The 13,248-nt window shown below is 45.9% G+C and overlaps 1 protein-coding gene across 1 annotated transcript; it reads left to right on the top strand.

Moving 5' to 3' along the window:
- The first annotated feature begins 9,806 nt into the window (after positions 1-9,806).
- Positions 9,807-10,751, top strand: LOC124968996 (olfactory receptor 2Z1). Its single transcript, XM_047531834.1, has one exon. The coding sequence runs from the start codon at positions 9,807-9,809 to the stop codon at positions 10,749-10,751; it is 945 nt and encodes a 314-aa protein (XP_047387790.1).
- Positions 10,752-13,248: the final 2,497 nt, after the last annotated feature.

Below are 13,248 nucleotides of genomic sequence, written 5' to 3' on the forward strand. Positions count from 1 at the left end.
TGTTTAGGTTTGGGTGTTACTGGGTCATTTGAAGCCCAGGTTGGAATTTCCAGATCCCAGACGTGTGTTTGCATCCAAGGCAGTGGTTGGGTCATCTGTATGTGGAGACCTTAACCAGACACAGCAATGGAGGGATAGGACCCTGGCGTCTGCCTCTTGAATGGAGCATATCTTGGAGCTACTCACCTCTTCTGCATCTTGGCTTCTCTCTAACCTCTCAGGTTGGATGCCCATTCTTTTTTTTTTTTTTTTTTTTAGTACTGGGGATTGAACTTAGGGGCACTCAACCACTGAGCCACATCCCCAGGCCTTTTAAAAATATTTTATTTAGAGACAGGGTCTTGATGAGTTGCTTAGGGCCTTGCTAAATGGCTGAGACTGGCTTTGAAGTTACAATCCTCCTGCGTTGGCCTCCCAAGCTGTGCCCAGCTACATGCCCGTTCTTTATACTTCACCTGAGGATGGGTTTTGCTCTTGGTTCATGTTCTGCACTTCCACGTATGGATGGCGCTGTGGGCAGCATCGGAGAGCAGTGAGTAATAGTCTCTCTGACCCTGGGACCAACTCCAGGAAAGGGGCTAGGAGATGCAGCAGAAATGAAACATCTTCCCCAAAAGATAAGCCAGAATCAAAACCACAATAAGAGACCACCTCATTCTCATTAGAGTGACTGTTGTAAAAAACACTAGACTATAACAAGTGTTGGCAAGAATGGGGAGAAATTGGAGCCCTTGTTCATAATTGGTGCGAATATAAAATGGTGCAGCTACTATGGAAAATATGATGGAAGTGCCTCAAAAATTAAAAAAAAAAATAGAATTGCCACATGACCAGCAGTTCCCCTTCTGGGGTATATACCTAAAAGAATTGAAATAAGTGTCCCAGAGAGATGTTTGTATGGTAGTCCTTTGTCATTGGGCGGATACATTCCAAGACCCCCAGTGCATACCTGAAACCTCAAATATCACCAAACCAAACCTACATATGTTATGTTTTTGCCTATATGTACTTACCTATGAAGAAGCTTAATTTATAAATTAACACAAAAGTCTAATAACAACTAATAATAAAATAGGACAGTTATAGCAATATATGATAAAAGTGTAAATTTGGTTATTCTCAGAACATCTTATTGTACTGTCCTCTCCTTTCTTGTTACAATGATGTGAGGTGACACTTGAAGCACTTTGCATCTTTTCTTTGGCATATCTGAATTATCAATATCATTGCTTTGGTGTTTGGCTCTCTTACATGAAATAAGTGTTACTTGAACAGGTGTTCAACAGTTGGTCTGATAACCAAAATGGCTACTAAGTGATTAGTGGGCAGGTAGTGTATAGAGCATGGATACGTTGGACCAAAGGATGATTCAGGTGCCAAGTAGCACAGCATGAGATTTCAGCATGCTATTCAAAATGGTGTACAATTTCAAGCTTATGTGGTTGGTGCCACTCTTGACCGTGGTACAGGGTCCTCTCAACTTATTTCTGGATTTCTCACAAAGGTTCATGTATTGTTGTTGAATTGGTGTACCCATGGATGTAAGGAGGCGCCCAGGCTTCCTATTCTACCATCTTGCTGACATCACCCCAAAGTTCTTCTGATGAGAACCCGCCATATTGGACTGGAGTTTGCTGACTTTATTTTACCCTGATTTTCTCTTCGCAGAACCTATCTCTAAAGATAGTCAAATTATGAAGTACTGGGGGACGCCAACAAATGATTTTTTGGGAGAAGGACATGTTTCATCTCATGACAGTTCTACAACATGAATAAATCTCTAAAACATTGTGCTGAGCAAGAGAAGGCTGACACAGAAGCTCACATATTACATAATTCCACTTGGAAGAAATACCTAGAATAGGTAAATCTATTGAGACAGAAATCAGATTTGTGATTGCCCGAGGTTGGGAGAGGGGCAATGGGAGTGATTGCTTAATGGATGCATCCTTTGGGTGATGAAGATGTTTTGGAACCAGATAGAGCTGATGATTATACCACACTGTGGATGTAATAGGTGACACTGAATTGTGCACCTTGAAGTTATCAATTTTTATGCTATGTGACTTTCAACTTGATTAAAAAGTGTGTTTGTGTACATATAAAGAAATAAAGCCATGTGGCAAAAGAATAACAATTGATGGAGGGTATGTGGGTATACCTTTAACTTTTGTTAGTTAAAAAAATTCAAGTACAGAAGCAGTCACATCACTAGCTAGCTTGCTTTGTCTTAGTAGGACCAGCACTCAAGGAACTTGGTGTGCTTGCAAAAACCCAGGTTTTACAGGTATCACCAACTTGCTATAGTTCCAGCAGACGTGTGTGAAATCTAGCATCTTTGAGATAATATTTGTCTGGACATTCCAACTTAGGCTCACACTTGTTATTTCCTAGACTTGACTAGGTTCTTGGGAATGGAGAGGAGCACTTCTGTGACATGGTATTTTTTGTCCTCCTTTTCTCCAAGGATGACACAGATTTTATTTACATCAAACTAAACGTAATATTTTAAGTTTTTGTGGAACTGAGGATTGAACCCAGGGCCTGGCATGTGGTAGGCAAGTGCCCTACCACTGAGCTGTATCTTCATCCCTAAAGGTAATTTTTAAATAAGATGATGTGTAGGAAAGGGGTCCCAAGTAATAGCAAAGGAGAGTGTCCCTAGATTTTGCTGATGCTAAGAGAGGTTATGATGTCCCTCAGTGTGAGCCTTTCTCTGCTGTTTTTGCTTGTCTTGAATTTGTTCCCCAGAGACTTTCATATTTTGGCAAAAGCAAATCTCTGATAAATTCCCTAAAAGTTGAGAGAGTGAAGAAAATCTTGGAAAAGGAATCCATGGAAGAAAAAACATGACTTTATTCCCAAAAACTGTCAACAAGTACATTTATTGTTTGGTCAACATGAAACAATGTTTTAAGTATTTCTCATCCTAACAGGATAGTTTTTTTATGGATACTTATATGTTTTTACTGATTTCAGGTACATTTAAAAAAATTGAGTTTTGGTTGATGTGCAACTCAGTCTTTTCCTATTTGCAACAATGGAATAGAGTCCCAGTTGAAAGTTTTGTGAACATTTACTTTTCAGAAATGGATAACCAACATTAATCAGGAGCCACCTATGTGAAGAAAATGGTAGTGAAAAGCACATGGAAATGGCAAAAATATGAAGCTGGTATGCAGAGAGTGAACATTGTACGTGAAGTACAAACACTTCCTTTGCTATGTTTCTCTTCTCTTTTTCTTTAGAACAACATGAATCAGTTACAAGTAATTTTGATCATGGTTTGTCCCAGACATTCCTACACCCTTCCTTCCACCCTCCCACCCACCCTCCCACCCATCCATCCATCCATTCATCCATCCACCCACCCTCCCACCCATCCATCCACCCATCCACCCATCCACCCATTCATCCATCCATCCATCCACCCACCCACCCATTCATCCATCTATCCACCCATCCACCCATTCACCCATTCATCCATTCATCCATCCATCCATCCATCCACCCACCCATTCATCCATCCATCCACCCATCCACCCATCCACCCATTCATCCATCCATCTATCCAGCCACACATGCTCTCTTCCATCCATTCATCCACCCATCCAACACTGATGCCAGCCAACACGCAAGATGTTGAGGATCCAAGACCCATTGCCTCTTTTCCTTATCTTGATTTCCCTTTTTAAACTCCAGTCTTCCCCATCCCTGTCCATTCAGTAAGACATCAACATATCATGTGCCTCAGATAGCAGTTATACAGAGATATATAATTGTAGGCTTTTCATCATTGAGGGCCAGATGGTCTCTGGCAGTGTAATTCCAAGTGTGATCTGTGAATCACTGTTGTACTTTGAGGAGAAAGGGACCTTGGAACCAGCTGTCAATTAACTATATCCCCAAGCCTTAGTTCAGCTGATGTTGCTCCTATACTAAGACCTTGCTCATGAAGGAAGCGATGAGTTGAATTGCTTCCTACACAAGCTCCATGTAGACTGTCACAGCTTTGAGCACTGTTCTATGGTCTGCATGGAGAACAGATTTCCTGATGAATGTTGAATTCAATTCGGAAGACCCGGCTGTAAGGAGTGCTGAGCTAAGAAGCTCCATCCAGGCTCAGAGGTAGAATGCAAATGAGATCAAGTGCTAACGTCTGCCTTGGGGTTGGAAGTAGAAAGTAGTAGCATGGTGCCGGGAATTTGCTGAAAGCTGTTTCTATGTGTCGGGGCTTGCCATTGGTCACCTTGCTGCCACCTATGACTTGGCTTTGCTTTGAACTGCACTCCCACTATGCCTTGGCTTTCAGAAGCTCACCTGTTGTCTTCAGCATGCTCAGAGTAGCCTGACTCTCTAGTCCCTGCCCTTCCCCCTGCTCTGGCCAAAGACATGCCATAACCATGGGCACTAGATCTACATCACTGCTTCTCCTACTCTTAGGGGCTCCTCAAAAAGAGTCTAGAAGAAGGCACATCCTGACTCCTCACTCTTCCACCTCCATCACGGCCTCATTATTTAACTCAGCAGAAATCTCCTGGACATCAGATCTTCTTAAGCATAGGAGTCCATTTACACTAATGGATCCTTTCATTCCTTTCTCTAGATCCAAACAAAAGGACTTGACTGTCATATTCAATTATCCACATCAGTGCTGCCCATCTTTCTTGTGGCTGAGAGATGAGTAGATGTTTTTCCATGATCCTCCAGGGATAATCCAAATATCAGGGGCTCTAGGCTTCCATGCAATTAATCTTCTCCCTAGCAGAAAGGTAGACCCAGAGGATTTCTGATGCCACAGTTTCCCCTGGAGCCTTATCCATGGGTGTTATCTTTGCACAGACTAACGTGGCCCTGGTTAGACTCCCGGTGCTGGAACAAAGGGACCGAGTGGAGTTGAATGCTCATGGGCAACCTCCTCATTCTGTCTGCACACAGATCCTGGTGAGTGGAGGTTAGTGCTTGGAACCCAGGCTTCGGGCTCTGGTGTACGGGCACGATTTAGAGACGAGATGTTAGCAGCAGGCAGGACCTACAGAACTGATGACGTTGTTTTCCATGAGCACGTTGGGTTTTTGAATGGAATGATGGATTCTTGTCTGTTTTTGACATCTGCCAACCCACAGGCAGATGTGTGGTTGTTAGAGTGATTTCCTGTTTGTCACCTCTGCTGTGAACACATGCAGGCCAGATCTATGCACATCAAGGGGTCACCTGTGTTGATGTCCAGCACTAAGAGGTGTTAGAAACAGTAAGGGATGGACACCCGACCTGGGCAATGGACTTAGGTCCAGAGAAATGTGTCTGGTATTAGTTGGGGTCACCTTCAGCTTCCCTTATGGGGACTCAGACATCCATAGTAGTCATTGCCTGGAGATGTTGCCAGCTCAGAATTTCAGGGCAGACAAGTCAAACCTTAACTCTGAGAAAGAGGTGGCATCCAGAGCAGAGGGATACTGGATTTTGGATGTGGCTCAAATGTTATCCCACCCTCTTAGCAGCTGTGTGACTTAGGTAAGTCACTTACCTCCTCTTAGCCCATTTGTCCGTAACATTAATTCCAACAAAAATATTTGTCTTGCAGAATGTATTCACTCAACAGCTGCTTACTGAGTAAGCTCCACCATGGATCCTTGAGTAGTGGTAATTGAATGTGGGAATTACATAAATAATATGTGACAGTGCCTTGCAAACTGTCATGACATCATTTGCTTAGGAAGGTGACCAAGAATCTAGATCGTTCTTAGTTATGGGGGAGAGATGTGAAAGTTGTATGGACAAGAAGATAAATAATGTGACTCCTTTCTCTTGGTCCTGTGGGCGACCAGGAACAGAATCCTGCTATTCCTGAGGAAAAGGGGAAAGGAGCGTTTACACCACATGGCTAAACCTCACCACAGGGACTTCTCTTCCACCGAGTGTGGGTGGACTTAGAATTTGCTGTGAGATGTGCCTGTCCTGATGAAAGTGAGAGACAAGCCTTTTCTCTAGCTCTGCCTGTTTTGGGGAAGGTGATGGTGAGGTTGGGTAGGTACAAACATTTTTTTCCAAAAGAGATTTTTTTGGGGGGTGCGTAGAGTATGTCAACAGCTCAAGACGTGAGGAGATTGAACTGGATTAGAGAGAGGGTCATCCTGGAATCCAGGGCTTTTCATTTTTCAGGTGCATCAGTGGTAATGGGGTCATCTGGGCACCATGGAAGGCCCCACAGTCCCACCGTATTGTGCATGTGTGAGGCAATTCCATACATCTACCTGTGTTTGGGGTGTGTGTAGGATGCTAATGGAAAAACAGACTTTGGTGTCTGATCCCTATTGTGTCCAAGCCTTGATTCTGTACTTCCTTGCTGGGTTGATAGTGGATAAATCACTACAGTTCTGGGATGTCCGTCTTCTCATCCAGAAAAAACAGGTGAACAATGATACTGGAAGGCAGTGTTTTTCATTGTGATAAGTTGTATGTAGCACATTTTTATCATTTTTAGCTAAACAGTCAGTGGCATTAGGTCCATTCAAAGGGATGCACATCCACGACCACCATCCATCTCCAGAGTCTGAGGCTTCAAGTCCTTGAGCAGATAACACCTTGCCAGGTGCCTACTGCAAACTTAGCACTCTACTGGTGTGGACCCCTTTCAGAGTGGAGAGATGTGAGGGCACTGAGGGAATCAGAGTCACCTGGGCACATAACAGCCCTTGACAGGGATCTGCTGTACATGCTGTTTTACCAGTTGGGATATTTAGAGGCTGGAGGGGAACACTGGACTCAAGTTGGCAGCAAATTGGAAGGATTGTTATTTTTTTTTTTTCTGTAAAAAATCATGGAAATAGATGTTCCTAGGATTTATGCTCAGTTAGAATTTAATATAATTAAAAAGTAAACTTCTAGAAGAGGAATTGATGAGTGAACTCAATCTCTGCAAATCAATTACAGTAAACCCATCTCTGCTGAAGCTCTAAGCCAGAGATTCTCAAGGTGGTACAGGGGGACATTTGGCACCGTCTGGAGTCATTTCGCTTGCCGTGACTTGGGCGTGAGAGTGCCTCCGGCATCTAGTGGTCAGGGATGCTGTTCCACGCTCGGCACACACAAGACAGGTCTCCACGACCCAGAAGCACACATGGCCAATAGTGCCAATGCTGGAAGTCGTAGGAGCTGGGGACTTTAAAGACTCTGCCAACAGATTGTAGAAGGGCAGGTAGGTGCTACTCAGTAAGGACAAGGACACCACAGAATGGCACTGAAGAGAATGATAGAACAGGGTCAGGCTGGACCATGGTGGGGGCACCATGCTGAACAATAGCAACAAGAGCCAGCAGGGACCAAGAACGTCCTGTGTACCCGGCACCGGCTCAGCATGGCACATCCAGTCAGCAATCCATTTCTGAAATATTTTAAACTGACACATAGTAATGGTATGCTGCAACCGGCGTGACCAAACTCTCGGGTCCCGTGAGGGGCGAAGGGGGATAGGAAAATAAAGATTCACAAACACAGATTTCGAAGATTAAGCTGGGATCAGGTGGGACTCTGCCCTCTGATGGAGATGCAGATCTAAAGAGTTACGCCAATCTTTATTTATATATGTCTCATTATCAGGTTAAAGACTAGGCAACCATTATTCTTTGTATTCAGGAAAGTTACAGAAACTAGAACGTCTATGTAACTTTTCCGCAGTTGCAAAGTGCAGTGTAGCTCTCAAGAAAGTCCATTGTTTAAAGTTACTGTGAAGCAGGCAGGCTCAGGAGAAGCGGAGCTGGTGAAAGACTGTGGTTGTCTAGCATACGAATTCCTCTATTTCCAGGAGCTGAATGCCTGAGACCAAGGTCAGAACTGAAAGGACTCTTGCACAGAGCCTCCTCATGCAGGGCATTGCCACAGCAGCTGAGCATCCTGTGCCCTTGCACAGGAACATTCCCAGGACCAGGCATGCCACAGCCATGAGGTCATCAGAGACCCCCTGTCTCAGCCACTGCTCTCCACAACTGTATATTTTATGGTGTGATATTTCAACATATGTATGTAATATGTCATGATCAGGTCAGGATAACTGGAGTACCCATCACCTCAAACATTTGTAATTTCTTCCGTGTTGGGACATTCAAAATTCTTTTACTCATTATTTTGAAATATTTAATTAATTGTTGCCAACTATTGTTATCCTGTGCTACCAAGCACTAGGAGTTATTTCTCCTACCCATTGACATTCCTGTGCCCATTAAATATTCTCTCCTTATCCCCCCTCCCTGTTCCCTTCCCGGGCTCCGGTAACCAGATTCCATTCTCTATTTCTTTGGGATCAATGTTCTAACTCCAACAGCATTGGTCAGAATGTGTGGTATTTATCTTTCTGTGCCTGATTTATTTCTCTTAATGTAGTGTCCTTCAGTTCCATGCATGTTGCTGCAAATGACAGACTCTCATTCTTTTTAACTAGTTGGATAAGATTCCATTATGCATATGTAGACATTTTCTTTCTCCATTCCTCTGCTGAAGGATCCCCAGGCTGTTTCCATTTCTTGGCCATCACAACAATAAACCTGGGAGTGCAGGTGTCTCCTTGACAGGCGCATTTCAATTCCCTTGGCTACGTACCTGCGGTGGGATTGATCAGCCAATGATCTTTAATGTCTTTCTCCTCCAGAGAATTAGTGATGTTTACAGTTTATTGAGCACTTTCCATGTGCCATGCATTGGACTCAGCATCCTCCTTTGCTTTGACCTTTACAGCCTGTGATCTGGATTCCTGCCACCCACTTTCTGGGTGAAGAGATGGCTATCGAGTGAGACCCAAGGTGGTGCACTAATCCAGGCTGTCTAGCCTTCCTGCTGGCACTCTTCCTTAACCACCAGCTGTGCAGCCATGTGCTTTGTTCCTTTTTCTCCTCCAACTGCCTGGAAGATGACTTGACCTCCTGCACTGTGCCTCCATCGTTGGAGTGGTGGCAGGGGCATGGGATTCCCGGACAATGTGAGCGTGCCTGGGAGCTTGCTGAGGGAACGGTGCATTCCTGGTTTAAGTGTGCAGCTCTTGCTGGTCCATGGTGATCTTTCTTGTGCACTTCATTCACCCACATGATTCTTATTAGACACATAATGGTGTCTCACAGTGTCCTTGAAGTTGATTCAGACCTGCTGTGGGCCACTACTTTACCATCCAATGCAGTGAAGCCATCAAAAATAGCCAAGCTCATTGGCCACTGTCCTTCCCGCCACCTGCAGCTGTTAACCCCCCATGAGCTGCTGTCATGGTGCCTCTCTGGTTTGCACTCCATAGAGTCATCCTGTCAGCGTGGCTACAGTGACAGCTCTTGACAGATTTTTCATTGCTCCATGTTCTCACCCAGGTATGTGGCCTCTTCTCTTTGTTTTCTTGCTACTTGCTTCAGCCTGACTTTGTTTCCCGATTCTTTTGGAATCTCACCTTTCCTTTGGCCCCAGGGCTCCTGGAATGAAGGGTATTGGAGCATGCCACCAAGGTTGTGCTACTGTGTTTAACGTGGACCACAGAATTTCACTGACAGGGATCACTGGAGAGCTCCCAACTGGAGTGTGGCCAGGCATCTCATTCAGAGAAGCAAGTTGCTTCTCTCCCAGCCCGTGCCTGTGACAGACACCACTCACTGATCAAAGCTTTCCCTTGTGTACTGATTCTCCCTGTGGCCTCATAGCTCTTAGGACAGTATGCTGGGCAGCTGCTTCCAACCAGTGGCAATCAGCATGTGGGTTGAAATAATTTGCCGTCCTCTCTCAGGTTTCCTGCCACAGACCTCTTGTTCTTGCAGCTACAGCAAGCTGGGAAGAGCATGAGGGATGTGAATCAGTCAGCAGCCTCCGGCTTCATTCTGGTGAGCCTCTTCAGTCACTCAGGGTCACACAATGTCCTCTTCTCTCTGGTGGCCGCCATGTTCATCATGGGCCTTCTGGGGAACACCATTCTGCTGTTCCTGATTCGCCTGGACGCCCGACTCCACACACCCATGTACTTTCTGCTCAGCCAGCTCTCCCTCTTCGATGTTGGTTTCCCCCTGGTCACCATCCCCAAGATGGCCTCGGACTTCCTGCAGGGAGACGGTTCCATCTCCTTTGAAGGGTGTGCAGCTCAAATATTCTTCCTGACCCTGATGGGTGTGGCCGAGGGCGTCCTGCTGGCCCTCATGTCATACGACCGGTACGTTGCTGTGTGCCACCCTCTGCAGTATCCTGTGCTCATGAGACGGCAGGTGTGCCTGCTCATGGTGGGCGCCTCCTGGCTGGCAGGTGTGCTCAATGCTTGCACACAGACCTCCATCACCCTGCACTTCCCCTACTGTGCCTCCCACACTGTGGACCACTTCTTTTGCGAGGTGCCAGCCCTGCTGAGGCTCTCCTGTGCGGATACCTCCGCCTACGAGCAGGCGCTGTCCACCTCGGGAGTGCTGATCCTCCTGCTTCCGCTTTCTCTCATTGCCGCCTCCTATGGCCACGTGTTGCGGGCTGTTCTGCGCATGCGCTCGGAGGAGGCCCGGAACAAGGCCTTGACCACCTGCTCCTCGCACCTCACGGTCGTGGGACTCTTCTACGGAGCTGCGGTGTTCATGTACATGGTGCCTGGTGCTTACCACAGCCCACAGCAGGACAACGTGGTCTCCCTTTTCTACAGTCTTGTCACCCCGACTCTCAACCCCCTTATCTACAGTCTGAGGAACCGGGAGGTGCGGATGGCTTTGGTCAAAGTACTCAGCAGAGCTGGGCTCAGGCCAAAGTGGTGACCACACCGGGATCTGCTGGCACAATCGCAGTGTCCCTCGATTCCACCTGTCTTTCCAAAGCACCCTTAGTGGTGCAGCTGCCGGGGCCTCATGTCCACAGCAAAGCGTTTGCCCTGTTCCCTCGGGCTTCATGACTATCTGCGCTCGTTCCCCACCGGGGACTTGTGGAAAGCGATGCTAACGGCCCCAATCACTTTTAGTACCTCCATTAACACGGTACTCCTGCGAATGGAAGGCCTACGCTGTGAAGCTGAGCTCTCTCTGTTATGGAATCGATAATCATACCAACAACAATTCATTTGTTGACAACTTGGTCTACCATGCATCTATTATTTCATGCTCAAGACAGCATTAAAATATTTAAGAGAAAAAGAGACCTGAAAGACAAAAACAACTCACCAATCGTCACACTAAAAGAAAGTGGCCGAGCTGGGACTTGAACCCTTATTTTCTAATGCCACAGGCCGCCCTCCCACTGCTGTGATGTTTGCTTGCCAAGTGGAGACCCATGACTGCAAGGTGTTAGTGTGTGTGTTAGTGTGTGTATGTGTGTGTGTGTGTGTGTGTGCACACATGTGTGCATGTTGGTGGGTTGTCCAGGCAACATTTGGAAGACCACCCGCTTCTTGAAGATGTGAATTCCTGCTTCCAATGGGGAAGGGTCAACTTAATAGTATTTGCAAAATATTCATTAAAATTTGGGGTCGATTGAGGTGTGCATTGTTGATCAGGGTCTGGTTACTTCGTCAACCAGTTAGTATTTTTGGGGAGGTGTCAGTGCTGAATTTAACTTCTTGTCAACAAATATCCAGCTATTGAACCAGTTTCAACTTGAAAAAATAACAGTCTTATCAAGGTAAGGTGAATGTAAAATAAATTGTGTACATTTAGAGTGTGAAATTTGATGAGTGTGACCTGTATACACACACCTGTGAATGAATCACACGATCAAGACAGTGATACATACGTCCCACCTGAAAGTTTGCTTGTGCTCCTTTGTCACTTCTTCTTTGACCTTCTCCAAGCAGCCGCTGATATGTCCAAGAGCCACTGATGTCTGTACAGATTAGTTTCCATTCTCTAGAGTTCTGCACAGCATATGCACGGTTTTTGTGTGGCTTCTTTCCCTCTGCAAAGTGTTTTGAGTGTCGTTCATGCTTGGAGCCATAACTTGTTCCCTTTTATTGTTGAGAAATATCCCACTGTACGCAAAGACCACGTGGGATCTCACACTTGCTTTCTCTGTTATGAGCATGGCGACCGAGGCTTTCTTTGAACTGGGGTTAGCATGGCATGTCTTGTTCTGTCACGGAACTCATTTATGTCTTCTTATTCAAAGTGCCTTTATTGTTGACAGAGTCTAATTAGGTCTTGCTGTTTCATTCAATCTGACCCTCTCTGCTCTTGTCACTGAGGTAAAGTGCACAAAACAGGTGAATTCTTCTGAAGTGCACAGCTCATGGCTGAGAACTTTCACCACATTGGGAAAGTTCCAAAGTGCTTCTATTATTTCAAAATGAGCCCATCTATCCCCCTGAAACTCATTCCTGTCTGCCACTCCTGTTAGACCTAGAAACCACAAATTTCTTGTCTCCATGCATGTGCATATGACAAACGTTTCAAATGAATAGAATCACATGTGACTTTTTGCATCTGACTTTTTTCATTTAGTGTAATGTTTTTGATATCTGAACATGAATGTCTCAGTGCTTCATACCTTTTTTATTGGAGCGCTATTGTTATATATAGTAGTTGGGTACATTCTGATGAGATCATATGTGTGGGGGTTCCCGGGAACCCCAGCCTTGGGCGTGGTCAAGATGGCGCCTGATGCTGAGCCAAAAGCGGCCAGCTATACAGTAAACAACCAGCGAATTCCAATGATTGGCTAGTTAACGATGTGACTAGAGCATGCCCCCTCGTGTACCCATCCTGTGCCTGCAGCTGTCCGCGTTTATCTCGTGTACTCTCCCCTGATTGATTGAAGTGTATATAAGCCTGGTGGGTGGGAGAGCGAGGGAGAGAAGCTGAGGAAGAGGCAGAAGCTGGGGAACGGAACGGACGGAGCGGAAGTGGTGGCGGCGACGGCGGCAGCAGCAGCAGCGGCTGGAGCTGAGCTGGAAGGAGGGAGTACGCGGGAGCTGGAAGAAGCTGGGAAAAGGGAAGCTGGGAGTGCGCAGAAGCTAGGGGTAAGAGAAGCGTAGGAAAGGAACTGTGCACAATAAACTTCCAAAGCTTCAGACATTTGTCGTGTCTCTCTCTGCGGCCAGAGGGGACCCGATAACTGGCGCCGAAACCCGGGAAGATGAAGGCCTTATAAAAGAAAACAAGGTAAGATATTTGAAAGAATTTTTTTGTATACAAGTTGAACCGGTTATAAAAAAGTTAAAGGGTGTCAGGATGCGCCATTGGCGGTCCTGGGGACACGCGGAGTGCGGTCCGGTTGAAAGGTATCAGGAGTCCTGACGCGTGGAACGCGGGTTGAAAGGTATTGGGG

Source organism: Sciurus carolinensis, chromosome 17 (genome assembly GCF_902686445.1).
Source record: "Sciurus carolinensis chromosome 17, mSciCar1.2, whole genome shotgun sequence".
NCBI classification, from domain to species: Eukaryota; Metazoa; Chordata; class Mammalia; order Rodentia; family Sciuridae; genus Sciurus; species Sciurus carolinensis.